The 27,218-nt window shown below is 41.0% G+C and overlaps 4 protein-coding genes across 4 annotated transcripts; 3 read left to right on the forward strand and 1 right to left on the reverse strand.

Moving 5' to 3' along the window:
• Window positions 1-1,009: 1,009 nt before the first annotated feature.
• racgap1 (Rac GTPase activating protein 1) lies at window positions 1,010-10,178 on the forward strand. Its single transcript, XM_069660396.1, has 17 exons — window positions 1,010-1,100; window positions 1,484-1,589; window positions 1,706-1,908; window positions 2,030-2,172; window positions 2,643-2,712; window positions 2,823-2,876; window positions 2,976-3,053; window positions 3,215-3,332; window positions 3,824-3,966; window positions 4,258-4,422; window positions 4,512-4,607; window positions 5,805-6,003; window positions 6,363-6,468; window positions 7,507-7,639; window positions 8,550-8,676; window positions 8,783-8,882; window positions 9,147-10,178. The coding sequence occupies exons 2-17, from the start codon at window positions 1,505-1,507 to the stop codon at window positions 9,220-9,222; spliced, it is 1,896 nt and encodes a 631-aa protein (XP_069516497.1). The 5' UTR covers window positions 1,010-1,100; window positions 1,484-1,504; the 3' UTR covers window positions 9,223-10,178.
• Window positions 10,179-10,874: 696 nt separating this feature from the next.
• On the reverse strand, window positions 10,875-14,227 carry LOC138590314 (uncharacterized). Its single transcript, XM_069660927.1, has 5 exons — window positions 14,010-14,227; window positions 12,601-12,706; window positions 12,272-12,378; window positions 11,907-12,079; window positions 10,875-11,192 (listed from the first exon to the last, which is right to left on the reverse strand). The coding sequence occupies exons 1-5, from the start codon at window positions 14,164-14,166 to the stop codon at window positions 10,914-10,916; spliced, it is 822 nt and encodes a 273-aa protein (XP_069517028.1). The 5' UTR covers window positions 14,167-14,227; the 3' UTR covers window positions 10,875-10,913.
• Window positions 14,228-15,568: 1,341 nt separating this feature from the next.
• bin2a (bridging integrator 2a) lies at window positions 15,569-19,385 on the forward strand. The gene is made up of 11 exons (XM_069661029.1): window positions 15,569-15,646; window positions 15,733-15,813; window positions 16,004-16,058; window positions 16,143-16,237; window positions 16,390-16,485; window positions 16,636-16,743; window positions 16,842-16,927; window positions 17,006-17,081; window positions 17,167-17,249; window positions 18,651-19,248; window positions 19,332-19,385. Exons 1-11 carry the CDS (start codon window positions 15,569-15,571, stop codon window positions 19,383-19,385), a joined length of 1,410 nt encoding a protein of 469 aa, XP_069517130.1.
• Window positions 19,386-21,403: 2,018 nt separating this feature from the next.
• LOC138590047 (small cell adhesion glycoprotein-like) lies at window positions 21,404-25,222 on the forward strand. Its single transcript, XM_069660577.1, has 6 exons — window positions 21,404-21,609; window positions 21,972-22,006; window positions 23,811-23,852; window positions 23,964-24,023; window positions 24,190-24,237; window positions 24,339-25,222. The coding sequence occupies exons 2-6, from the start codon at window positions 22,000-22,002 to the stop codon at window positions 24,509-24,511; spliced, it is 330 nt and encodes a 109-aa protein (XP_069516678.1). The 5' UTR covers window positions 21,404-21,609; window positions 21,972-21,999; the 3' UTR covers window positions 24,512-25,222.
• Window positions 25,223-27,218: the final 1,996 nt, after the last annotated feature.

A 27,218-nucleotide genomic window follows, 5' to 3' on the forward strand; every position in this document is an offset into this window, starting at 1 on the left:
AAAATAATTATATTTTAGTGCTATAATTGAACATTGATTTGGCCTACAGTATATATATTCCATCAATACACAGCAACTAAACAATATAGAAGACCTAGTGTATTTAAGACAATTACTTTACTTCAGTATATAATGCTAGCACAAAGCTCACAGTGCCTTAGGCTATAGCCTACAGTGTTCTGAAGAACATCAAAGACAAACTGGAGATTTTAATACCATATATCTCCATGAACATGTAAAATTAATAGTGTTTTATACCCACAGATGGACACAGTGTTGTTCCAACTTGAATTTTTTCTTGTCAGCATGGAACCAATCCAGACTTGTTCAAAGTCGCATAGGTCTACACTACCATTCAATATTGTTGTCAATAGTATCAATTGTTTTTTTTTATAACTAACTTACTTATTTTCTGGAACTGTGCGTAAGTACATTAAGAGCATCTTAAAGCTGATGTGTTCAAACTCGTTGTATGAGTACAAATACTGTATTTGGTCAATGGAAAATACTATGATTCTGGGTTAATGTACTATTGATGCTCCTTTAGTGCTACAAATGGGTATTTTACCTCCCAGCAACATTACACAGACATTGGCAGTTAAACTGAAAATGTCCAGCTTTATGGAGTGTAAGATGACCTTAAAAATTCGTTATTTTTCCACTTACATATTTAGAAAAAAAAAACCTTTCAAGCTGGTAAGTGTTTTGTTTTGAAATTTTACCCGGAAGTCTACCGTTTCTCTTTTTTGCGATTGTAACTTTTAACTCTCTTTTTGTCTTTTCTTTTTATTGTTGAAAAATGTATAACATTCAATTTGAATATTATATTTAATACTTGCTTATTTTTCAAATTTCCGGCAGTTTGTGCCTTTGAGACAGCGCTGCAGTGGTTTTATTTTGAAAATATGGGCACGGAAGTCACCGGCTCAGTGCTCTTTGCTCATTGGCTAGCGGCGAAATTTGAAATACAACGCGGTCACTGTGGCTCTATCTGCGGAAGGATGTGGACAAAGATACAACAAGCTGGTCGCTAGAAAAGAAAAGGAAAAAGTAGCGTGATAAGAGGGGTTTGCTGTCTTCAATTCTTTATTAGCGAAACGGTAAGTAACTGCTGCTACTTTAAGCTAACACGAATAGATATAACACAAGTTCACGTGAGCCTCCGAAGTCAGACGTAACCGCCATGTTATTTTTCAATCACACATTTCAGCGCAGTGTTTTGCGAATTTCCCTGGAGATGTAACATAAACATAAAAGACAAAAGACACCTTTTTTAAAATATGAACCAAACGCGGTGGCAAATGAGAAATAACCAGATATTTAAGGTTACACTGGACTAAATTGGTATTTGTATGCATTGTTTTTGTTGCCAATACGTTAGAGGATGTGACGACTTCCTCTTAAGCTGTGCCCGATGACTAATTTTGCAAACAGCCATAGACCGGCCTAATCAATAAAAGACCTTTTTCTTCTTTTTTCTAAGGGTCTTCAAATACAGAACATCATGCAGACGGCTGTGCTGAGCCTCCAGGGCTTATATGATAAGCTGAGGACTCAAGTTGACCTTCTCAATGAGAACATTGAACCCAGTGAGTAATTAATGGTTCCTGGTTATATCTTTTACTATCCCTCAGTAGTGACAAATGCCTTAGCTTCCTGCACATATGCCTGCCACATTTTTATGAATATGCATCCTCTTTCTCAGACTTCATCCAGATGGCACAAAACTTTGAAGACTGCCGTCGCAGATGGCTGAGGGCAGAGCATGAGCTGGGGTCCTGCAAAGAGGTGCTCACCAAAGCAGAGACAGAGAGGGGATCCCTGGAGGTCAAACTGAAACATGCCCGCAATCAAGTGGATGTGGAGATCCGGCGCAGGCAAAAAGCTGAAGCTGACTGCGAGAAGTTGGTACGTAGGATCAAAATCAGACGCTTTTTCTTTTTTCATTTAAGGTATGTTAACTAACTTACTTTTTTACAAGGTTTAACTAGAATCTCATTTGTTCTCTGCTTGCATTTTTCTACCTCAGGACCGCCAGATTCAGTTGATCCGGGACCTCCTGACCAGTGAGGGATCCAGTAACAGCATCCAGCTGAGTGCAGAGCAGCGCTCTGCTCTGGCCTTCCTGAATACAAACTGCCAGCCAGCTGCCAACCTGAATACCAGCAGACGGTAATAAACTCTTGCGATGTATAGTGTTACATGTTTTATTGTTCCTGTCTATGGCAAAGCAGAGTCTTTATTTGAAACTTGCCTTATCAGTCCTGCATCTGCTACGTTAGCAGCATAAAAAAAAATGGTTCACAGTGTTCCCTGTGGTTTAGTGGCTTACCTGGTGGGGGTTCATTTGCATGTGGGAACATCTCACTCTGAGGCTCAGACGCATACAGAGTTGTTTTAACAAGCTAACATTAAACTCGGGAACTCAATTTGCACTTCCATTTGTTTCTCCATCTATTTCTCACATGAATGAACCATTCTAACACACATTTAAACCACTCTGAACTTTCAAGTGCATTCCCATTTAGATTTGAAAAGAAATAAATGTTAAATACAACAATCTGCAGAAATGTTTTGGTTGGAGGAAAATGTAAAATGACATAACATGTAAAATAACGAGAATATTCTATCTCTCATGATAGACTTAAAACAATAGATGAGTCCGCCTCCATCTTATCAGACATCAGCTATGACAAAACCGATGACTCTCTTGTAAGTACTACCATGTTCAGTATTATGTAGAGTTAAATTACCATACAGTTGAATAGTTGCTTTTATTTAATTGCTTTTATTTTGAAATCTCTTCTTGTGATGTGTGACAGGATTGGGACTCCTCCACTGTGAGGACAGTGAGACTCAAGAAGAGAGAAAAAAGGGTATGTTGAGTTCACCTTCCTGCACTGTTTCTATTGAAATATTTCCCTTGGAAGAGCAGCTTCATGTACATGGATGTCTTACGGCTGTTTCAATTTCAGCGCTCCTCAAGAAACCATGTCGACGGCCCTCCGATGGCCTCCAAACGTTCTCGATCAACAGGCAGAACTTCAGAGAGGGTAAGGCCTGCCCCAGTTTGGATATCTTAATTACATAGGAAGAAGATCTTGAACTCTCAATATTTTAAAATATGGCAGCTACAGTATGTTTCAAGCCTCTGGCCGTGATATGGTCCCGTTGTATGTTTGTTTTCTCACTGTTTTCCTTTTATGTGTAGCAGGGAAATGAGACCCTCGTGACAAAGACCACAGTGACTGTTCCTCCGAATGGAGGGCCTGTCGAGGCCGTTTCTACCATTGAGACGGTTCCTTACTGGACTCGCAGCAGGAGAAAGACGGGTAAGATTTTTTTATTATAATGCAATGTGTATCTACGATCAGAGCTGGCTTCGAGCTGGCATTATGGAAGGTAGTTCACTTCATCTTGTTAATTCTCATTCAGCTTCCTTGATTACAAAGTCTTAAGTTTAAAATTGAGCCAGAGCCACATAATGAATTTGTTTCAGCCTATTGTGGACAATTGTTCTGTCATTTCTATTGTTTGGGTAAAAAAAGCTTGCTTTTATTTTGAAGTACATAATACATTTAAGGCATTATAGAGGAACTGGCAAGTCTAGGCTTGTGTCAGATCAATCAACTGTGACTCTGTTGGCAATATTAGAACAGAGCCCTATTGAGACGCAGCTAAAATAAAATGAAAATATATATTTACAAATATATCCTCTTTATTTGAATGGATGTTTTGACTCAAATGCAGCAGTAGTGATTTGTCAGTATATTTTCCCCAAACTGCAGAGCGGTTATAGTACGAATTAATCTTTTATCTTCAGCTGCCATGGAGTGGGACTCTGAATCTGTCCAGTCTGAGGATGTGTTCAAGCAGCCTGTCAACCCTGACGGAGAGATAAAAGCACAGCCCAGCACTCCGCAGAGCCACGGGGGCGTCCGTCAGCACGAGTTTGTCTCAAAAACTGTAAGACTGTTGGATGTTTTTTCCTCCCTATATTTGCTTTTATGCCAATAACGTTGATCAAACTTGACACTGAGGTTTATTTATTTATCATGTATTCTGAGAATTAAATCAAGGCATGTTTTACTTTGACAGTTTTTAATACTGGTAATATGCTCCTGTACAGATACCAGAATAGATTGATGAAATTCATGCTCCTCATTTGTGCATTCGTAAATATGCAGCGCCTTTACTTTAGTTTGTTGGCTAAAACACTTTACCAGCCTCTTCAATCCTGCTGAATGTCTTTTACAGGTCATTAAGCCTGAGTCGTGCGTACCCTGCGGAAAGAGGATCAAGTTTGGGAAGCTTTCACTGAAGTGCAGAGACTGCCGGGTGGTCTCACACCTCGAGTGTCGGGATCGTTGCCCTCTGCCATGCATCCCAAACCTGGGCGCCACTCCGGTCAAAATCGGGGAGGTGAGTGAGAACTTTTTCGTTTGATATGCACAACATTTATGCCATGAAATGTTACCACAGGTTTGACCGTTTTCACCATTTGTTTCCAGGGTGTGTTGGCCGACTACGTCCCCGACACATCGCCCATGATTCCTCCGCTCGTGGTCCACTGCATCAGTGAGATCGAGCAAAGAGGCCTGCATGAGGTGAGTGCTCCCGTCTTCATAATATGCAGGATTGTGAGAGACAGCTTTGGGGGAAGACATTTAAGAAACCATCTGAGACAGAGAGCTGTAACTAAGATTCTACAATCTGTTCCCGGGAAGCTAAATTTGTAATTGGACTGCCAAAGGGCTCTTAATCTGTTGATTTTTTACGAGGCTATGCTTCTGTCTCTTCTGCTGTTTTTATGTTTTGCTCCTGTCTCACTTTCTCACTGGCCTTTTTTTAAAGATGGTATGAAATATTGACTTTTTTTCTTTTTTAAACCAATATGCCTTTTTGCCTTTGCTTTTGTAAATAGCGTCTACTGTTCCTGTGACCGTAAGCTGTTGACTGTAGCCTTTAACCGATTTTATTTTACACTTTTCTATTTTTCATTTTGAATAGTTTTTTTTACACTTTGTTTTATGAGATAGGATTGTCGTATGCAGTATTACTTTGATGTTGACTGTTACTATTTACTTACTATTGCATTTAGGTATTGTAATTGGGTGTAGACTTACAGCCACTCCATATTTAAGATGGCTCGCCATTGCCACAAGCCGTTTGTCTGAAGATCTACCATCAAAACATTACAAATGAATGCATGTTCGGGAGCCTTAATGCAGATTAAATATTAGATGTAGTATACGTTTTTTTGTTTTTGTTTTTGAAGTGGGAATGGTTGGATTTAAAGGATTTATTTGACATTAAAAGACACCAAAAAAAGCTGATTCAACTGTGTTTGTTAACCTTAATTCCCCTGGGATCAATAAAGTATCTATCTATCTATCCATCAATCTATCTATACCAGGGGTCTCCAACCCTGCTCCTGGAGAGCTACCTTCCTCCATGTTTTAGGTTTCTCCGTACTCTGACACACCTGATTTGAATAATGTGCTCGTTATCAACCAACTGAAGCTTCTCAGGGGATTGACAACGAGCAGATCAGGTGTGTCAGAGTACGGAGAAACCTAAAACATTCAGGAAGGTAGCTCTCCAGGAGCAGGGTTGGAGACCCCTGATCTATACGCTCCGGCTACGAAATGCATAGATGAGCTTTGCAAATTTGTACAAAAACAGACATTAATAAACCAAATTGTGGTTTTACAGGGAATTACATGAATAAGTGGCTGAGCACTTTTACGTCTTATGTTTACTAGAGAGATTTTTAAGAATTGGTTTTATTTCTCCCCTCTCAGGCTGGACTGTACCGTCTGTCCGGTGCTGATCGCACAGTCAAGGAGCTTAAGGAGAAGTTTCTCCGCAGCAAAAACGTTCCCGTGCTCAGCAAGGTGGACGATATCCACGCCATCACTGGCCTCCTCAAAGACTTCCTGAGGAACCTGAAGGAGCCTCTGCTCACCTTCCGCCTCAACCGACCTTTCATGGACGCAGCCGGTATGTTTGTGTGTCTGATTGTTAAAATAGTTTATATTACTGTTTGTAGCTTCGCACACTCAATGTTGAAACTTTCTGTAACTTCTTTATGGACATCACAAATGTACTCGGCAGAGCCATTCAATGCAAGTTTAATGAGTGCTTGTTCTACTTTGTTTCTGTGATTTGTTCTGAGCGGTGATCGAACCTCAGGTGGGAAGGAGAACAAAAAGAGACTAATCTTTTACTTTGTTTGCCTTTTCCAGTATTTATTTGTCACTGGAGTCGGATACATTTTCTTTCAAGTTGTTAATTAAATCCACGCAGCCTCCCGTTTCCTGGTCTCTGCTGATGAAATTGGTTTCTTTGTTTCCTCTCAGAGGTTTCAGACGACGACAACAGCATCGCTCTGATGTACCAAACTATCGGCGAACTGCCACTGGGCAACAGAGACACGCTGGCTTTCTTAGTGCTTCACCTTCAGAGGTAAGTACTCTCCTCTAAATATGATACTAATATAAAGCTATATGAGCTGTACGTATCCCAGTGCAGCTGATTTAAAAAGATCACTCTGCTTTGATTGTGTTGGGATTTGCTAAAATGCACAGAAGTCCTCCGTCTCTGTGACTGGCCTTTTTCTGTTTCCTCTAAATTCATTGGGTTATTTTCTTTAGGCAAAATGTGCTTTAATAAACACCTCAACCTCATCTCATTTCCTGGTTTTAGACGTGCAAGAAATACAATTTCTTTAACCTTAAAGTAATAATCTTAAAGATCTCGGTTTCGTTGTCTTTGGCGGCACCTTATGGCGATAAACGTTTATCGCGGGAGCACACTTCCCAGGTAACCAGACGTCTACGCTTGGCTCCCTTTGTTACGGTTGTAACTCTTGATTTTCCTCACTGACGGTCGCTTTCCTTTTTAGACTGTTTGCTTCATCTGAGCCTCGAATTTATTTTGTTTTCTTTCTTCTAACAGACATTTATTTACATGAAAATCTTTGAGATTATTACTTTAAACTGATATGCACTTTTAATTAGAGATAGACCGATATGGTTTTTTCAGGGCCGATACCGATACCGATTTATTAGTAGTCAAGGAGGCCGATAACCGATAATTGGAGCCGATATTCATTTGCAGTAAAAGTTAAAATATTGGCGTCAAAATTTGGAATAATACACACTTAACTAACACTTAACTTTGTTTAAATGCTTAAGCAAATGTTTATTAAACAAACAAACAAAAAGCGCAGGGAGTTCTCAGAGTCAGCAGCATCTCTTATAAAGTTAACTGAAAATTTAAATAAATAAATAAATAACTTCCTGAAGTTTCTAAAGTAAATAAAACAAAGTTGAATAAAATTTGCAAAGAAATGAACTCTTATCGGCCGTCGGACAAAAAAAAAAAAAAAAAAGGCTGATGCCGATATGCGTCAAAATGCCGAATATCAGCGCCAATCCCTACTTTTAATGCTGTATGTTTCAAAGTCACACAGACATGATTGAATGTAGTGAAATCTTACAGGGTTGCTGACAGTTTGGACACGAGGATGGACATCAGTAACTTGGCTCGAGTGTTCGGTCCAACTATTGTGGGTCATTCGGTTCCCAACCCTGATCCCATGACAATCCTGCAGGACACCAAAAGACAACCAAAGGTAAGCCTGGATAATATATTTGCTCCACTCATGATAACTGGTTCTAATAAGTTTGGTTCAGTACAACAGTTGTGAAGAGCTACTTTGTTAGAAAAGCAACAGAGAGGAGCACCAGTTTGGTTCAGCACTTAGGTCGCGTGTCCCATGTGTAGAGGCTACAGTCCTCGATGCGACCCCGGGTTCGACCCCTGCTGCGTGCCATCCCCAGTCTCTCTTGCCCTGTTTCCGACCCTCTCCAATCTCCTCTCTCTCATAAAAGCATAAACGGCCCAAAAAAAAAGAAGAAAGAGAGAGCAAACTTGTTAATCAGGTCACAGTGTAACCAAACAAACTGACTCTGTTTTGATGAAGAAGCCAGTGATGATCCTCCTCTGGCCTTTTCTATTATGACATGAGCAACTCTCATCTGATGTCACGCTGAGCACGCTGAAAGGAGTTAGTCACAGTTGCAGAGAAGTTTTAAGAGCTTGTCATGTGCAGCTCTCTGTGGCTGCTACGCGTTTTTCTGTTACAGTTTGCAGCATTGGAAACTGATCCAGGTTCATTAGGGGGAGAAAAGGACCATGTCTTGTTAGCTTGTAGACACATCGGTGATGGCTGACAGATGTAACCTCTGTGACAAATACATGTCGTTTCCCCTGGCTGCTTCACAACTGACAATTTGCTATTGATGATCATTGTCCTGCTTTTGAATTGTGCAGCCTGACCTACCACAACCTACAAAGTCACCAATAAGCTATTTACCACGCTTCAGATCATCATAATACTGTAGGTTTTTAATAATTCCCCTCTGTCTCGCCCCGGGCATCTACATAACCAGCTTGGCTCTGCTGGGAGAGGATGAGGCAACACGCTGAAACAGCCCTTATCTTTTGCATTTTTATTAATCCCATTTTTTTTTTATGTCCAGGTTGTGCAACGTCTGCTGGCTCTGCCGGCCGATTACTGGGGCCAGTTTGTGATGGCGGAAAGCGCGCAGCCGAACTTGGATCACCTGATCATCGAGAACGCAAACTGCTACGCCACCCCGGAGAGAAGTACGAGTTATAAACACTAAATAAACTCTTGTGTTTTGTTTTGCGGTGCTTTATGAGTCCAGGTGCAGGTGTTGGTTTCATTTTAATGTTTGTTCTGTTGTTGCAGTGAGCATGCTGGGACCTCTGACCACTCCAGAGCACCAGCTCAATAAAACCCCCTCGTCCAGCTCCTTGTCTCAGCGCATGAAGTCCACTCTGACACCCAGGTAAACACACGGGCACAATCATCTCCTGCCCTGCTTTAATACTGTTCTTACAATCAATGAAGTTATGATTAATCGCCTCTAAACTTCTGTACTGCTGATTCAAATGTTCCTTATGGTTTTTTTTACACAGTTAGAGAAATGCTGACTCCTTAAAACATCTTTCTCAGGAGTTAATCTACTGTACAATATCTCATTATCTCTCATTGACTCTTTTATTGACTCCTAATTCCATTGAATGTCATTATGTGCACTCTCTTGTTGCAGATTCGGGAGCAAGAGCAAATCGGCAGTCGGATTTGGTCGCCAAGGAAAATTCTTTGCGTCCCCACTCTTGAAGTAACCCAAAGCAGCTCCACTTAACCCTTATTCATACTGCAATAGCACCCTATATATGTATGCATAACACAATAACATGGTACTGCTTTGCTAATGGCTGCAAAACCCTCCATCTTAATCTGCTTACTTATAATCGTTTTAATATTTCAAAGTCGTACGGTCTGTATTTTACTGATTTTATGTGTTTGTAAAAGGATTTTTTAACCAAATCGTAGGTTTGCACACCTGTGTCTTCAGAGCTAATGCTTTTGCTAAATGTTTAACAAGACATTCTCATTTCACCCCTAACCACACGAGAATGTACCACATGGTCTTTTTGACGAATGTGTGCATAGGTGAAAATATGTACTTTATATGTACAGTTTAATTGTGACCTGCTTCTCAAATGTAATCATTTCTTTTGGCAGTTTTTCAGCTCATGTGTCACTCAGAAGTTGAAGAATTGATTCTAAGGCATTTCATTGTAGGTTGAATGTGTGACTGCGTGTAATCGTTTTAGTTTTGATGTTTGTATTTCTTTTCTATTGAGTTTAAGTCGTCTTTATCCCCCAGTGAATTGTGATGTAAATATTTAACATGGCTTCATACTACAACCAGAAGTTATACGACTTTAAAGCAGGCCTTTATCATCTTTAAGATGCTTGATGTTTTTAGTGATTGGCATTATTCAACTGAAAAAGGGGACGACATTTTGACCGCCCCACTGCCCTTGTGTTTCCAGTTTACCCTGCACTGCCCGTGATCATTACAAAGACAACTCACTGGTTTATTACAGTCTGTTATCTTTGGAGGAGCAAAAAAGTATGAGACGACGTTTATTGCTCTGTGTAATGTTTGTACTTTGGGAGGCTTCTTGTGAGCAATGCCGTCAACGGCAATTATATTGTTAGATTGGCCAGTTCAGTTACTGCGGCATTATTTGATAACAATTAGCATTTTTGTACACAAACACATGCTCTAAAATTCATGTAACTTATAAAATACATTTCCAACCTACAAGAGTGTCTGCTGTGCTTTCTGTTCAATGCTTAAAGGGCCAGTTCACCGATTTTCAACCTCAGTCCTGTCACGCTATCATGGGGAGCTAATGCCTTTGGAGGACGCTATCCGCTTCTCCGATGGGCCCTGGAAAACCTCCGCCAGACTACATAAAACGCGTCATCTGGTGGAGGCCAGGGAGCTTGCTAAACTACACTTCTTCGATCTAGGACGCCCGCCTCCGAGGTCATGTCTCGTTCAAAATCGTCAGGTTTGAAATGTAGACTGCAGACCTGAAGATTTTCAATCCACCTGTATATTCTTGGCACATTTCAGATTCTGTACCGCTCTGAGCCGTTGCCTGCAGTCGAACGGTATTTCACTCCAGCGTCTCTCGCTGGGCCGTTCCTTTCAGAGGGAGGAGTGCAATGCATGCTGGGTGTTGTAGGAATGTAGAATGGGCGAAACCACGAGCTGTTTGTACAACATTCTCCACAGCTATGGCGCCAATTTCAAATATTATTGCTTCTATCAATAACAGAGAACACCAGCTTTGACTGACGGAGGCTTTTTACAGGGTAGAATTGCTCCTTTAATGTTTCCTAGCTTCCTAACTCTTAATACTTATTCTTTAGGAACTGGAATTTACTTAACAGAATAAGAAATATTCTTTGTGTGAGGCATTTATTGGTACAAATGTTCAAAAACAAACAAACATCAAAATTTGGGCCATGGCCAGAGCAGGGGAGTGTTCTTGATGTAGTCCTGGAAGCCGGGGTCAGATCCCCACTTCTTCAGCGCCTGCTTCTCCAGGATGGGGATGCCGCTCACGTATCGTAGCAGGAACCAGACGAAGAGCGGCGACGCCACGCTCAGATACTGAGAACCCTGCATCACAGAGGAGGCCGAGAGCCAGAGACCCGACCACTGCAGGATCTCCCCAAAATAGTTTGGGTGTCTGCTGTAGGCCCACAGTCCGCTCTGGATGAACTTTCCCTGGAGGAGGAGGAGGAGTAAATTGGTTGTTACAGTCAGTGCATGAGGCATTAATGCAATTTAGAGGTTTTTTTTATTGTTATTATCTATGCAACTGCAAACTGCATCAATGTCCAAAGCACATAAAAACGTACTCCCTAACTGCATTCAGAGGTTGTTTGAAATTAGAGAGAGCCACTATGTAAGCAGGGGGGTATACTACGAAGCAGGATTTCACTTATCAAAGTAACTTCAGGGTTAACTCAGAGTTTTCAGCACTACGAAGGTAGTTCACTTCTTACCGGGGTAGATCACCATGGTAACTTATGCTGAACACCTCCGGAGCAGGTGATGTTTGAGATAAGACATCAACTTGCACAAAGCACCGCCTACTGACCAATCAGGTCTCTTGATTCAGGACCTCTGAGATTGTAAAGTGTGCCGATCAGCTGATCAGCCGTGTTTAGATTGGTCATTTGTTTCAAACATCTTCCCTTTTATGTGAACGCGCTCATAGACTTATCAAGCTCATAACTAGCGCCATGTAACTTAGCGCGATGTACTTTGTCAGGTTAAGTGAAGCCAGATCAGGAAAAAAGACCCTGGGTATGTTGAACTCACTTTGTTATCCCACAATGCATTGTATTTGTAATATCTATGTGGGTTATTTTTTGGGGGGCTGGGGGTGTCGTAATACCGACCAAAACAAACAACATCTACTACAATATGGCTTACAGCGTTATCTGGGTCACGTTTGAAAACCCATTTCTGCTGGTCGGCGATAGCCTCTGTAGCGAAGCCGAGTCCCCACATGGTCCAGCCAACGTAGTCCCTCGCCCCCAGAGGAACATCCCGCCTCTCACTGTTCAGCATGAGGGTGGGCAGGAGGGTCATAAATACCCACAATGCTGCGAGAAACAGGAAATGATAATTCATCATCTTCAATCATGTTTGCTTCAATACTGCTGCATTCACCAACATCTACCTGGAATAAATGCATAAATAAGGAGCAAATCTTGACAGTGATTTATACAAGGCTGCCCTGCTGAGTTGGTCAAGGACTGCAGCATAAAGGGAGGGTGTTTACATCCTCCAAGTACCTTGAATGGTCCAGTACACAAAGAAAGTCCCTGGGCTGTCTCTGACATTGTTGAACCTGCGATCATGACCGTCCTTCAAGATCCGCATGAAGAGGAATGTCCCCAGCCTGCAGAGAGAACATGGTTAACGTCTGTTCATATTAACCAAGGCATTATTCATTAACCTGTCGTTAAAGTTTCACATTTATTAGTTCCTCCTTTGACCTCGCCAAGGACCCTCCATAACTTACACCAAACTCCAAGCAAGAGGATATCATCTGCATTCCTCTAGAGTTTTATTGCATGGGTTTCACTTGGTGTTTATCAATAGGAGATCAATGTTGCTTTACCTGAGTCCCCATGCCGTCACACACCCAGTCTGCACCTTCTGTCGGACGTGCGTGGCTCCTCCCCAGATACGACTCAGGTGGGCGAGCAGTATAAATGTGCCAGATCCTGTTGAATAAAAGAGAGAGAGAGAGAGAGAGAGAGAGAGAGTGAGAGACAAGCTGCAGACTCAGGGAGGTTGGGACACGGGCATGTCGAATGGCCCTGTGGAGTAAGTAAGGCGTGTTCAATAAATCTTTACCCAGGATACTGCAGACAATTGGTTCCAAAGTTCAAGGGTAAAATCTCCAGGAGCACAGCGCACAGGGCAGAACCAGAAGAAGAGGACGAGTGCAGGAGAAGTGTCAAGGTGATTCATTGGAGGAATTATAAAGAAATCAGTCACTGGGGTCGACAGGTAAGCTGCACTGTTCCACACGCAACAAACTATTTTCTGATTTTAGGCCGAAAAGCACCTTGAAGGAATCTCTAACTCTGTAACTGGCTGTACGCCTAACTTTTAATGAAGAACTTTCCACAGGTGTAAACGACGTTAGGAAAGCACAAATATTAATGGTTGAAAACTGAGGAGCCAAGGGCTGTAATTAGTGGTTATACTAATGATTGTCTTCATTATTGGTTAACCTGCCAATCTGCTAAATGAATGGTGACACACGTTCATAAAAATGAATGCCTGAAGCCTAGGGTAACACCTCTGCATTAATAGTTTTGCTCGACCAATAGTCCAAAAGTCAAATAAATTCAGTTTCAGGACCACATTAGACAAAAAAGTTAAAAGTTGCACCTACGTAATGTTGTTAGAAAAATGACATAACAGATGCAAAATTATCAAATTATTTGGTTAATCACGTCAGCAAGCAATGTCTTAATAACCTTAAACTGCGGTTGTAAATGTTGTTCAGGCCGTTTAAACTCAAGTTAAATGATTTTTAGAAATGCAAAAGTGAGTCCAAGTTGCACAAATCGAAGAGGATTTTTTAATTCAAGTCTGGGGCCCACAAAAAGCCCCCTTTCTGGTTTATAAGGAGGATCCAGGGTTTCCTCTGTGCGCCCCTGCTGACACCGGATCATTAAGTTAAGCTGATTGGATCAATGAGCCGCTGCTTAAGATGAAGGAGGGGCTTTCTGGCTGTTTCACAACAAAGCTGTTTTAGATAACAGGTTTTATAACTTAAAAGGTGACAGTTCAACATCTGAATGCAGCTAAAACACGCATTTTTAAAATTAAGTTACGCAACAGATGATTTAAAGTTTAGTAGCATCTGTAAAATGTTTTCAATCGAGGCAACTTTACACGGATTAATTTAGCTGACTAACAACTCAGGCTGCAAACAACAGTCAACACATGGCTGCAAAACAACACTCACGACAGGAAATGTTAGCCTATGTCCGCCTGTTTAGTCCTCCTTACCTGCCAGGTCATAAAACTTCTCGGTTTTGAAGGCAGCAGCCAGAGCCCAGCCGGCCCACTGGATGCCCAGGTCAGTGGCGGCACATTTGACCAGCGTGCTCCCCATGATCATGTCCTGCAGGTCGGCGAGCAGAGCAGGGATGTGGTAGTTTGTCATGGGGCCACTCCTCCGACACCAACAGAAATATAAACACTCTGGTTAAAGTTCAGCGCCGCTGCCATTCTACTTCTGGGCGTGGCTTCACCGCGGGGAACTCTGGGTATTGTAGTTATCAGAGGATCAGAGCAGTTGCTTTCTCTCGATGAGGTGCAGGCAGCCTACACAAGGGTCAAGCACATGTAGTCAAGTGTTTATTCTTTACTTCTGCTACTTCATGTGATATTATTACATTTAAATTAAAATAAATAAATAAAACGTAAAATGTTTAACAGCACAAAGAAAGGCAGAGAGGTATCTGAATAAAATAAATAAGAATTAAATAAAAAATTAGGAAAAGTGGTTAAGAAAAAATGGAATTTAACAATGCTACAATATACAGCCGACATTCTAGACAAAATATTAATGTCTAAATATTTGTGCAGAAGAAATACAGAGTAATACAAAACATATAGGCCTAACATTTATCTGAATAGTGTTACACATGAGAGCACAAAGAATAGCATGATTTGGCATACATATTAAAGTAGGAAAACGTTAAAAGTAGTTGTATAGTGTTCTCATGTTGTGATATAAGTAATTATTCCCCATAATGATGTTAAACTCAAATATAATCATGGAAAAAGTGCCGGTGTGTTGTTTGACGTCCTTGGTTTAACGTGAAAAATAGTGTTGTGACGTTCACAAACAGTCCGATTGTATTGAACGGCTCTTTGGTGCGAACGATGGGAACCGAGTCGTAGGTGAGAGCCGTTCTTTTTATAGTTGTGCCCATATTTCACCGCCCACCCGAGATCCACTCCCCTTTATGCCAAATTACTACAGGCAGCTTTTTTCAACTGCAACTCCGCTATACAAGGTCATGTGCAGCGGAATCATGTCACCACAACATAGTGCCGATGGTGAGCAACATTATAACCCTCCGCCAAGTTTGTAGTTTTTTTGTTGACATCTCTGTAGTCATACAGAGTTGTTTCATAGATTATTGGCAAATCAATGACATTGATGAATTGTTCCTACATTACTCTGCTGTTTCGTGTGCGTTGACACGGGAGAATATAGCGCAGGCACGTTCACGAGTCTCATCACTCTCTACCTTGTGACAGTCGAGAACGGTGAGCCGTGCTTTTGAGCACTCTCGGAAAGGAACGGAGCCATAAGATCCGGTTCCCTTCAGAGAGCCATAATTCCCAACAGTAGTGCAAAGCATACAAAAGTCACTGCCAAAGGTTAAATAAGAACCTTGGTTTTATTAAAAACAATTTAATACCAAATATTGCAATTTCTGACATGGGAAATGTATTTGGTCTGTTAACACCTCTTGTTTCAAAGTGGTGTTATAATGATTTCTTTCTTCTCTGTTTCCCTTCATCCTCAGGAATAAACACAATCAAGACAAAATATGGCCGAGAACAAGAGTCAAAAAGGCGGTGAGTTTGGAAAAAAAGTCCAAAGGCGGCTGAGCAGAGGCAAAGAAAAGGTAACAGTCTGCAGAGTGTTTCCAAAATATCAGAGAGAAAACCTTATTGCCCTTTAGCTTTGAGAAATGTGTTTATTTTTCTTCAGGTGCTGCAAAGACTGGGAAAGTCAGTGGAGACCAGAGACGACCGATTTGAACACTCTTTGCAAGAGTTTAACGACCAGCAGGTAATCTCTCACCTGCTCGATGAGAAGGATGTACAGAGCTGCCTTTTCGTGTGTTATTTGGACAGTACAGTAGATCCCACTGTTCTCGCAACATGTAGGATGATTTATTGGCTGTATGCTCAGTGAATCAAACTGTAAAAAAGTCATAAATCTAGAGACTGACAAGCATGCAAACATCTTCTATCTGCAGACTGATGGGAACCGCATACACAAGGACCTGAGGCACTACATCAATGCAGTCAGAGGTGAAAAGTTTGCTTCTTGACGATGCAGAACTGCTTCTTTTTGTCCACCTCATGTCCCATATGAACAATTCTGTTTTTTTACAGACATGCGTGAAGCTTCAAGACGCCTTTCCCAGTCTCTGTTTGATGCTTATGAACACAACTGGGCTGCAGTGGAGGATTTAGGAGCCATTGTAGAGGTCTGTGCGATCATCAGTGATAACATAAAACCCAGAACGGCTATAGCTCTACAGTTGCACATATTTCCTCATCGCCAGGGGACCAAAACCCTTTCTTCCTTCTTCTCTTTATACATAATTAATGCAATATTTATGCTGCGTCTCTTAATCAGGGGGAGGACCTCCTGTGGAATGACTACGAGGTGAAGTTAATAGACCAGGCCATCCGCACCATGGAGTCCTATGTGAGCCAATTCCCTGATGTGAAGGTAAGACGAGAGGGAGCGAGTACGCAAGCAAACAGAAGAGAATACACACACAGACAAAAGGCCTGAGAGCAAACGCAGGAAAACCAACACAGACACACACAGCTTTCACATGCACACACACACATTATGTCTGTCTTTTTCAATCTGTAGGAGAAAGTAGCAAAGAGGGGGAGAAAACTGGTCGACTACGACTCTTCCCTGCACCACCTGGAGGCGCTGCAGACTGCAAAGAAGAGGGATGATGTCAAGATAAACAAGGTCGTGAAATATGACATGCATATTCATTTTTAATGAGTATTTCAACCTGTAAGTGTTCAAAAGAATACTTTGAGACTAATTCAGGTTTCACTCTGCAGGCGGAAGAGGAGATGAATGCAGCCAAAAGTGTCTATGAGGGCATCAACAATGAGCTCAAAGAAGAGCTGCCTCTGCTCTATGAAAGGTCTGATACAATATTTAATAATAATCATGTCACATGTGACGGCGTATGAATACTTTATAACACTATTTTCCCTTTCAGTCGTATCGGATGCTACGTTTCAGTCGTCTCAGCTGTATCAAACCTACGAGACATCTTCTATAAGGAAATGAGCACAGTATGTTCAGCTGTACTTTACCTTCAGTTTGCATACATTATGAATTATTAGGACGTTTGTATTGACCAGCCCTCTCCTCTCTTAGCTCAACCAGGATCTTCAGAGTGTGATAAAGGAGCTGCAGGCTCAGCACCCGGACAAAGTGTTCGCTGTGAGGGGGATTCAACAGTGAGTTCTTTGAGAAAAATCTTCAGAGAAAAAAAGTTAACTTCAAGTTTAACTTTATTTTAAAATGAATGAGGTTCCTAAGTCCGAAGCGCGGTCTCAGACAAGTGGGCCTTTCTGTGTGGAGTTTGCATGCGTGGGTTCCCTCCAGGTACTCCGGCTTCCTCCCACAGTCCAAAGACATGCCTGTTAGGTTCATCGGTGATTCTAAGTGGCCCGTAGGTGTGTCTGTTAGACTGAGAGACAGTGGTGGAGGCCAAGGTCGCCTGAACCTGACTGGCGGTGGCTTGTGCATTGGTCACCTGCGTGGGCTGAGTCGTCACCTGCTGCACAGCCGCCGTCACTGGCTGCATGGATGCTGCTTGATGTTGGAACATTGTCTGAGCATGTGTGTGCAGTTGGGGCTGCACCGAGTTCAGGATTGTTGCAGCTGAATAAAAGTTAAAGAGTATGCAACTTGTTACTGTGATTCATTAAGAGATGACGGCCTAAAGACATTTGAACAAGAGTCTAAAGCCATGCTAGCTGTTCTGCGAGGCTGTACTTTGGCACAGTGGTGTTTCAAGCTAATTGCTACCGTCAGCAGTGCTAACACACACTCATTGGCAATGTTAATACATTTATGTTGATGTTTAGATGGTATGTTTACAGTGTTCTTATTTCTGATGGGATTGTGATTAGTTTTTTAGGTATGAAGACATAAATAGTGTATAGCGCTGTCGCCTCACAGCTAGAAGGTTCCTAATTTGAACCCCGGTTTGGACAATGCGTGACATGCTGTGCATTCTTTGGTTCCCTCCGGGTAGCCCGGCTTCCTCCCACAGTCCAAAGACATGCTCGCTAGGCTCATTCGTGACTATAAATTACCCTAGGTGTGAGCGTGAAAGGTCGTCTGTCTCTATGTGTCAGCCCTGTGATTGATCCCGCCTCTCGCCCAATGACAGCTGGGCTCGGCTCCAGCCCCCCCGTGACCCTGAACAGGATAAGCAGCAGCATAGATAATGGATGGATGGATTGAAACAATCATGAAAAGATAATATCTCTATATTGGGATAAAAGCAAAATATTTACACTATTTCAGGGCTCAAAACAAAGTTTGAAAAGCTAGGAATCAGCTTTCGGACAACCCTAAAAAATGTACCCAACTCATTTGTGGCTTGAAATGTGTTAATCTTACCTTTTTTATATTTATAATGTAACAAATATTAAAATGTCTTTCATTTGAGATACAGTTTTTGCTGTTTTCTGCCTTCTCATATGTTCTCAAGTTGTTGCTACTGTACAAACCTAAGGCCAAGAACTGTTGCTCAATTTCTCAAAATGTTCGCCAGTGTTTACCTGGCAACGGTTACGGACAAGCCCTGCCTAACTGCATGTCTGATATAACTCTTAAAAACATTCTAGGTACGGCTCCCTGAAGAGACGGACTCTGATGTCCCCTAAAGCCTGGAAAGCCAGCTTCTCTGAGTTCCACAAGAACTACAGTCCTAAACCGGGCCAGAGGTTCAGCTTCAAGTCCCCGGACAAACCTCGCCATGGCACCCTGACCAGAGAGAGCAGCACCCTCACAGTCACCCCAGGGTCCTCTATTTCGGAGAGCTCCGATTCCCAGGACCTGGATGCAGAGTCGAGCCACAGTGAGACCCCCAGTTCTCCCACACAGGAGGACGCCGCAGAGGGGACCTCTGAGAAGGAGCTGAAGACGGGAGAGGACGGCAGTGAGGTGGAGGAGGAGAAGGATGTTAAAGAAGAGGAGTCTGAGCCTCCGGCTGAGTCTGATAATAAGGGAGACGGTGAGAAAGCTCCACCAAGTGACAGCAGCTCTGAACTGAACAACTCCTGCGATTCAGAGAGTCTGGATCTGCAGCTGTCTGCAGCAGAGGTCGGCCCGCTGCACATCGAGGAGAGAGAGGACAGCCCCGTGCACCTGGGAGCTCCTAAACCAAACGGACTGGAGAACGGGGGCGTTTCTGAGTTGGACTCCCTGAGCGGTCCTCACAAGGTTTGTCATTGAGCTGAGGAATGATACTTCAGTCCTCTATATGTATTGTCTTTTTCATGTCTCTCCTGCTTCCTGTTTTCTAGGATGCTCCTGCAGGAAAACAGGCCCCTCCGGATATAAAAAACACAGTAGTTTAAAGCATTCAGATTTTAGGTTTGTACGTTTTTCATGCACAAAATGTGTCACTTATTATAAATACTCTGGTTCCACTGCATCTTGTTTCTGAGCTTTTAATAACTCTGTTTCTGCCCTGTGTTTTAGCAGAGAAGCACAGAAGAGAGTGAAGTCAACAGCTGCACGAAGGAAAAAATGTGGAGACAGCCGCTCTGAAGGGTCCAACTGTGGCGTCAAGAAAGATGTACTGTTAGTTAGTTCTTATTTAAGTTTTATTGAAATCAGCTGTACATATAAAACACAGTCTGTGTGTCATCTTTCTGCAACATCGGATAGATTTTTCACCGAACCGAACTATTTCCATCAGGATATAGTTATTTTACATGTCTAATGTTATCAATCATCATTTCATTATAGGTTTTCTTTGTTTTAAAACATTCTAGGTGACTACAGTATGGTCACTGTGTGCAGATCACCACTGACCAAAAGACGCAAACTAAACACAAATTTCAGCTTCTTTTTTTTTATCCAGTTGTGTTGTTTTACAGGGATTAACTTTTTGAACTTCATTTTCCAATTTAGTTTAAATCTAATGTAAATATGTTTGATTTTCAAGAAGGAATCTTTTGATTAGATGTACACTGCGAAGATAAATCTATGTATAATTCTGAACAATAATCTTTGTGTCACATTTATACTAATTTGTTTACTTGTAATTGTTTGATGAATATGCACACCCTGAAGGGAAAAGCTAATGCACGGATGTATGTGTAGAATGAATGATAAAATAAATGCTTTTAATTTAAAATACTGTGTACACAGCTGTTCTTCTGTGCCAGTGGAGCAGAGAAAATGATAGGGAAACAAACAAGAGCTCTCACTCAGCACACATTTCCCAGCACACTTTATCATGAAACCAACATACCTTAGGATTCTGAGGGAAAGCTAAGCCCCTCTGCTTTAAGAATCACTCATTAAAACGTCTACACACTTTATTATGAAAGAATTGAAGAATGTAATATGAACTCAAATGTGGCACGGTGAGTGAGACAAAGGTAAAGATCAAAAGGAGCCGGAGAGAGTGACTGTGTTAAGAGAGATAAAGTTCTCATGTAACAGAGTGACTGGAAAATATTTTGTTGACATTTTTGCTTGAAAAAGAACTGAAATAACTGATTAAAACACTTGGCAGTTAGCTTTCAATCAAGGTAATTGTACTTTGTTATGATAATTTATAAGTTCATTGGCATGTTTAGATCAATAATACAAAACACAATTACAAAAAATAAATTTAGATTATACTGTAGAACTAAATTTTATTGATCCAATGGGGAAAAGCTACCCTGCAGATAATAACGGCAAAATTATTGCAACCAATCAACAATATATATTGTCTATTGGGCCTTTCTGCATAATACGTAGGCCTACTTCTACTTTTGGTACTTAAAGTACATTACAAAGCTTATCCTTTATACTTATTACTTACTTACACTTTTATTCTTCGAATGTGTAGCATAATAATGTTAGCTAATGTTAGCCTAATTGCTATTACATTCGATTCGGTTATATCGAATAAAAATGACATAATGTGACTAACTGTACCGTAAAGAAAACATTAGAACATTAACTCATCTTTGAACATAGTTTCTGCCTGAGTCAGGTCAGTTAAATTTCAATCAGCAATGGTAATGCTTTTGAAGGAAAACAACAACTCCCATGATCCCACTCTACTTCTTGACATCATCAAACACATCTTTATAACATATTGTAAATTTAACTACGAATGTACATAAAATCGTTATTGTAGAAAGGACAGTCAAAAAATTAAATGCAACAAAATGAATTACACGTTTAAAAAATTAAAAAATCACAGCCAAAGAGTGAGAAACTAGCACGTCCTCCATCTTCTCTGCCCTGCCTCAAATTTTAAACTCAGGAGTGATACATTCTGCCAAAGAGAAGATCTTTGACGTGGAGAGCGACAGAAAAGGGGGAGGAAAGGGAGGGGCGGAAATCGAGAGCGTGTGCGCTGCATGACTCACGAGTGCTGTGAGAAAAAGTATATCTACTTACTGTATTTCACAGACGCAGTTTTTCAGACGCTTTTAACAGCCTCCCAAACGGCTTATATTTCAAACTGAAGTGAGCAGCGTGCGTTAGTTTTCTCCACCTTGAGAGTTAGCTCGGGAGGAAAAGTTTATTAGCACCAACCGTTTCTGTGACTCCGCTCCGCTCTGCTGCGCCCAGGTAAGCTCCCAGGACCAGCTGTGATGAACAATGTATTGATTGAGAAGTGAATGAGAACCACGAGGACTCTTTTAAAAAGGAAAATTAGCTTACTTTAAAAGATTTTCCACGGGGTGACTTTGAGTCAAGCTAGCTCAGTGGTCATGGAGAAGTTTTCCTTAAAAGGTTAGGCTGTCCAGTTTACTGAGAGGACAAAGAAACTCCGCCGAGTAATGAAGTGACAATGGTGGAGAAGGTGTCGCCCGATTCATATGAGCCATTTAATCATGTCATACATGAAGGCCCGCCAGTTAGAAACTAGTTTGCGGAAATGTAAGTGAAAGAAGTGGTTGTTTATATTTGTGTGTGTGTGTTTCTAACAGGAAACGACGGCGTTAACCAGCGCTAACCATGAATCGTAAGTTCACCTTAAATCAGTTTTATGAATGCTTTTTTGAAAGACTTTATATGCAATTACATTTTTTTCCCACGTATTTTTGTCTTCACATTAGATCTTTTCTAGATCTCTGAGCTTGACCGATATTTGGGCTCACATCCTATCAAACATATCAGTATCATCATGTTTTCATCTAGGCTATTTGCTGATTATGAAATCGTCTTTTGGTTTCCTTAGTTTGTCTACGTGTACTCCGACTCTATTGTTTACAATACTGAGCATTGTCTGCAGAACATGTATAGAGCGTCAGAGCTGAGCAAATGGGTGTCATGCATTAGAATTGATATACAGTGTCTACATTTTATTTTTTATATATATATATATATATATGTTCTAAATATTTGTTTTGACAAAGTTATTTGTGTAACAAAGCAGCCATCTGTACATTTTTTCCTCTAAATGTGGAGTCTATCAGTCGGGCTCTAGTGTCTTTACTCTACTGGCAACTATTTTGATGATTGGTTAATTGTTTAAGTCTTTTTTAAGGCAAATCGTGCCTGATATTTAAAGGAGAAGTTCGGTGTTCTTAAACCTGGGCCCGATTTTTACTAATTTGTGTGTCGAAATTTCTCACAGGACAAAAACTTTTGGAATCGGTCCTGTAGATGTCCTCCGTCGTAGCTGCAATACAGCCGCTATATTGGGGCAATTGCGCCCGATCAAAGTACGTCCACTAAAAGTTCTTGTTTTTGCCACTGACAGTCTCAGATTGTTACTCCAGGTGTCCGACAACGTTACGGAAATGATCCCTACAAAGATCGTCCTCTTTTTATTGAGTAAGATCATTTTTGTGTAACGAGAAACAGAAGTCTCGCTCGAGGAGAAGTCTCACTCTGAAATCTCGCGGGTGGTGAGATTGATTGCATGACATTTGAGCCGGAGTATACAGACGAAGAGCTCATGGAAATTGAAGCGAGAACGAGGAGAGGGAGAGAGGCGCAACAGGCAGAGGAGGATAAAACAAATACACTGACCTACACCTTCTGTAAACCGACACAACAATCACTACCAAATCCTCTCTCCAACTCTTACTGTCGTTTCCACTGTCCTGTTCAGGTAACATCTCACCAGCCGTGAGATTTCAGAGCGAGACTTCTGTTTCTGTTTACACAAAAAGGATCTTACCCTTTTAAAAAGAGGACTATCTTTGTAGGGATAATTTCCGTAATGTTGTCGGACACCTGGAGTAACACTCTGAGCCTGTCAGCGGCAGAAACGAGCACAAATGTGTAAAAATAGGTCCCAGGTTTAAAAATACCGAACTTCTCCTTTAACTGAATATCTTTGGGATTTTGGCTGTTGGTTAAACGAAACTGCTTATTTCACAATCCTAAATCCGGAGGTGATGTCATCAAAAGTATTTTATTACGCAACCAACATTTAAAAAAAAAAACCCAAATATTAACTTTACAGTAATGTGACCATGCGAAAAAAGTTACTCGATTGCATAAATAATTTTCAATGCAGGAGTTTCAGTTGTAATGCGGTGTTTTAATAACTTGGTGTTTGACTGAAGTTACAGATCTCTGTTCTTCTACCCACGGCTTTGTTCTCTGATTAAGTCCTTGCATCACAGGATTCAGAAATAAATAAGTTTGGCAGGAATGCTTTGTTTTCCCCTCTTAATAATCAGATTAGTGTCACAACAGCTATTATTCCCTCCTCGCTCAGCTGTTACCAAAGTACACGAATCACTTCTAGCAGACTGTGAGCTGAAGACAGAGCTGCCTGTGTGACATTTCTAACATCCTTTCCTATGTTCCAGCGTCAGACATCATGTCTTCGTCAAACTCAACTGTTACAGAAGGTGAGTCTTTACTTTACTTTACTTTAACTTCACAGCCAACAAGTGTCCTGATATCAGAGCCTTCAAAGACTGCTGTTTTATTGACATGTCCCGCTTGTTTTCTTTGTTCAGCTCCAGATTTGGGGCTTTTAACGTCACATCCCACTCCAGCAGACACAACCATGATTCAGGGTAACTCCTACACTTTTTGGTTTTAATGTTTTCTTTTACTGGCACACACAACCGGTCTCCTGCCAGACCCACACAGTTGTGAGACAGTTCACTTCCTCTCTGAACAATCTCTATGTCACCGGTAGTTTAATAACCAATCTTTCTTGTTTAAATGTTTGCCCTTCAGTGCTAACAACAGCAGCTCCGACAGGTTCAGACTCTGCAGTTATTGCAGGTAACGTCTCACACTTTATCCTGAATGATTTCTTGTTTAAAGTGAGGTCATAATGTCTCAAAAAGGCATTAAGAAGTTTACATTTTGCCCTATTTCCTCAGTGGTTATTGCCCTCATCCTGCTGACGGTAGCTGCTTTGGCCTTCCTGCTTTACCGGTATCTCTGCCACAACAAAGGAGACTACAGGACGACGGGGGAGCTGGCTCCAGGAGAGGACCCCGACGAGGAGTACAGCAACCAGGCTGTGAGCGAAAAGAAGGAATACTTCATTTGAACCTGGTGAAAACTTACAAAAGAAAAGAGGTCTGTGGAGGACTGAGAAGAACTAGGAATATGTTGTTTTTTCTGTATCTGTGTTTTGAGGGAAGGCCGATACTTGCTGCACAGAGAAAAAAAAAACCTTGCTAAAGATTTTTGCTCTGACAAACGCAGAGGCACACAAGAAGCAATACCAAAGATTGTAGAAGTAAAGAGGGAATATTGATGGATGAGGAGCAGGCGGCAGACGAACAGGTGTGTTCAGATTAGCAGAGCGAGGCGTGAAACAGGTGCTGGGGTTTGAAAATGTCACTGTGACATGATTAGAAACAATCAAAATGCAAGTTTAGCTCGTCTGCTACGCTATTTATCAGCCATGTGTCTGTTTTTTTTTCTTAGAAGTATGTTGTTTTCATCCAGACTTACTGTATTTTACCCCAAACAAACTATAAAAGACGTGTTCTGGGGCTGCGGTCACTTTTATATTGATGTATTCTTTTAAAATTGAAGTTTTTCTATGCAGTTCTTTTATAAGCTAGTCAGAAAACATTGTCATCCTTTTTAAATGGAAGCCAGTTAAACGTTAATTGTTGTATTGTTTTGTTGTACCCGTTTGTTTTGTATAATTCCTCAGACACTGTTACTGATGACTTCCCTGTTTGAGATAAATAAGGAAGGCAATAAAAGTTTTGGACTAGTGTCACTAAACCGTGCGACTGTTTACTGTGATGTTTAATCTGTAGTCAGTTTCCAAACAAAGAATTTGCTCTTGAATGTCAGGATTTGCTAGGTTTATTTATTTTTCAGGGTATGTAAAGAGTCGTTGGGTTTCAGAGCGGTGCTGGAACAAAAAAAAAAGCCATTTGAAGACGTCACTTTGGGCTCTAAGAAACTTTGAGAAGCATTTTTCACAATTTTTGTAAATTTTGTAGTTGAAGCTTTAAGTTCATAAATCGAGAACATATGCAGAAGCACCTTTAGTAGCAGACCTTATTTAATTGAGGATAAAATGGGCAAGATTGTAATTCACGATCAGATTTTGAATTGATGAACAGAGTTCTCGCTGCACATTGAACTGAGTTTGTTTAATACCACTAGCTACTTCTAATATAACAGCACCAAATCTAACTACTATATAGAGCTGCAACTAACAGTTATTTGCCATTGTTGACTCATTTCTCTTAGTAAATTTTGTTTTGTTTTAATTTGATCTGTAAAATGTCAGACATTAGCAAATGTCTGTTTCCTTAAAGTAATAATCTCAAAGATTTCATTTAAATAAATGTCTGTTAAGTCTCTATCTATCACCGACTGAGGTAACACAATGGTGATTGAGCCTATGGCCCACTGATGAAAGCCTTTGCATTTGCAGTATTACAGACTGGGTGTCTGTGGCGACTTTCACGCAAAAAAACACAAGCTGCGCCCAGTTAGTGACGCGTTTTCCATCAGCCAGCAGTGGTCGGTCTGCCAGAGAGGGTAGGCGGAGCTAAGCGGCTGCTTTTCCGCTCTCTGCAAGTGTTAAGAGTAAACCGTAATCTACTATGGCTGAACAAACAAAGAAAAGATGGATGACTACAGATACAACTTCAATAAGTGAGAATCCAAAGAAAAAGAAACAAACTCGACGCTCAGATGAAGCAAACAGTCTGAAAAGGAAAGCGACCGTCAGCCAGGAAAATCAAGAGTTACAACCGAGCCAACCGTGGACGTCACACATGCAACACTGTCTGGATATCTGGGAAGTGTGCTCTCGCAATTACCGTTTACTGCATGTGTGCTGCCAAAGAGAACGAAACTGAAATCTTTGAGGTTAGCACTTGAAATGACTTGTTCTAACTACAACGATGTAGTTGACCGTCACAGAGGAGCAAAGACACCAGAAACATTCACATTTAAGATGCTGGAATCAAAATGTTTTATCCATTATCAAAGTAACTGGAGATCCATTACATAGTTATCTACTCAATCGCTTTAGCTCTTCTATTATAAGACTAATGTTTGTCAGTTTAGACTTAGTTTAGAGTTTTAGTTGACAGAATATTAACTTCCAGTTTGGTTAATTTTATTACAAGACAACCAATCACAGCTTCCAATGACTGGCAAAGATGTGATAGTGAGCTTCCTGACACAGTGACTTAAAACACTGGTTTCACCAGCTTCATTAAGGTTTAAGTGATTGCATTGTGGGCTGTTGGACTGAAATGCAGCTCGGCTGATGGAATAAATTGGCGGCTGTGTGAAATGGTGGGTGATTTTTGACAAAAATACAGATCCACATTTGACTCAATAACGTTTATATCAAAGTAGCTATTGGTTCTTTCTTACAGTACGTGTACTAAACTAAGGTGGGGGATGATTTCTGACAAAAAAAAAAGAGGTTGTTAGAGATGTTGGTATGACGGCCAAGCAGGTAGAAACATCCACTCAAACAATCCAGCAAATGTCCGTCACCTGTGATGCAGTCTGGCCAGGAAAAGACAACATGAAAGCTATAATCACAACATAACAATAACCAAAATACATGTTCTAATACAGAGTTATGTGAATCAAATTAAACAAACATGCAGCGTTTCAAATTTCCAAAATAACCTTTATTCTAAACTTACATTTTAAATTTTAAGTTTAGTATAAAAAAGTTAAGTGCACCTAAGTTCTTTTTTCAAAGTATTCCATCTTTGACACTCGGCTCCTTTAGTAATCTTAAAAGATAGAATGTGTAC

Source organism: Semicossyphus pulcher, unplaced genomic scaffold (genome assembly GCF_022749685.1).
Source record: "Semicossyphus pulcher isolate SPU_LCO1_2020_fin unplaced genomic scaffold, fSemPul1.0.p SCAF_13, whole genome shotgun sequence".
In the NCBI taxonomy this organism is placed as follows: Eukaryota; Metazoa; Chordata; class Actinopteri; order Labriformes; family Labridae; genus Semicossyphus; species Semicossyphus pulcher.

Excerpts from the sequence above, each read along its gene's own strand:
- racgap1 (XM_069660396.1), top strand. The coding sequence starts at position 1,505 with ATGCAGACGGCTGTGCTGAGCCTCCAGGGCTTATATGATAAGCTGAGG. Across the intron at positions 2,877-2,975 it reads TCAAGAAGAGAGAAAAAAGG|CGCTCCTCAAGAAACCATGT; the intron begins GTATGTTGAGTT and ends TTTCAATTTCAG. Across the intron at positions 6,469-7,506 it reads TTAGTGCTTCACCTTCAGAG|GGTTGCTGACAGTTTGGACA; the intron begins GTAAGTACTCTC and ends GAAATCTTACAG.
- LOC138590314 (XM_069660927.1), bottom strand. The coding sequence starts at position 14,166 with ATGACAAACTACCACATCCCTGCTCTGCTCGCCGACCTGCAGGACATG. Across the intron at positions 12,379-12,600 it reads GTGACGGCATGGGGACTCAG|GCTGGGGACATTCCTCTTCA; the intron begins GTAAAGCAACAT and ends TTCTCTCTGCAG. Across the intron at positions 12,080-12,271 it reads TGTGTACTGGACCATTCAAG|CATTGTGGGTATTTATGACC; the intron begins GTACTTGGAGGA and ends TGTTTCTCGCAG.
- LOC138590047 (XM_069660577.1), top strand. Across the intron at positions 24,024-24,189 it reads AGACACAACCATGATTCAGG|TGCTAACAACAGCAGCTCCG; the intron begins GTAACTCCTACA and ends TTTGCCCTTCAG. Across the intron at positions 24,238-24,338 it reads AGACTCTGCAGTTATTGCAG|TGGTTATTGCCCTCATCCTG; the intron begins GTAACGTCTCAC and ends CTATTTCCTCAG.
- bin2a (XM_069661029.1), top strand. The coding sequence starts at position 15,569 with ATGGCCGAGAACAAGAGTCAAAAAGGCGGTGAGTTTGGAAAAAAAGTC. Across the intron at positions 16,928-17,005 it reads CTGCCTCTGCTCTATGAAAG|TCGTATCGGATGCTACGTTT; the intron begins GTCTGATACAAT and ends TTTCCCTTTCAG. Across the intron at positions 17,250-18,650 it reads GCTGTGAGGGGGATTCAACA|GTACGGCTCCCTGAAGAGAC; the intron begins GTGAGTTCTTTG and ends AAAACATTCTAG.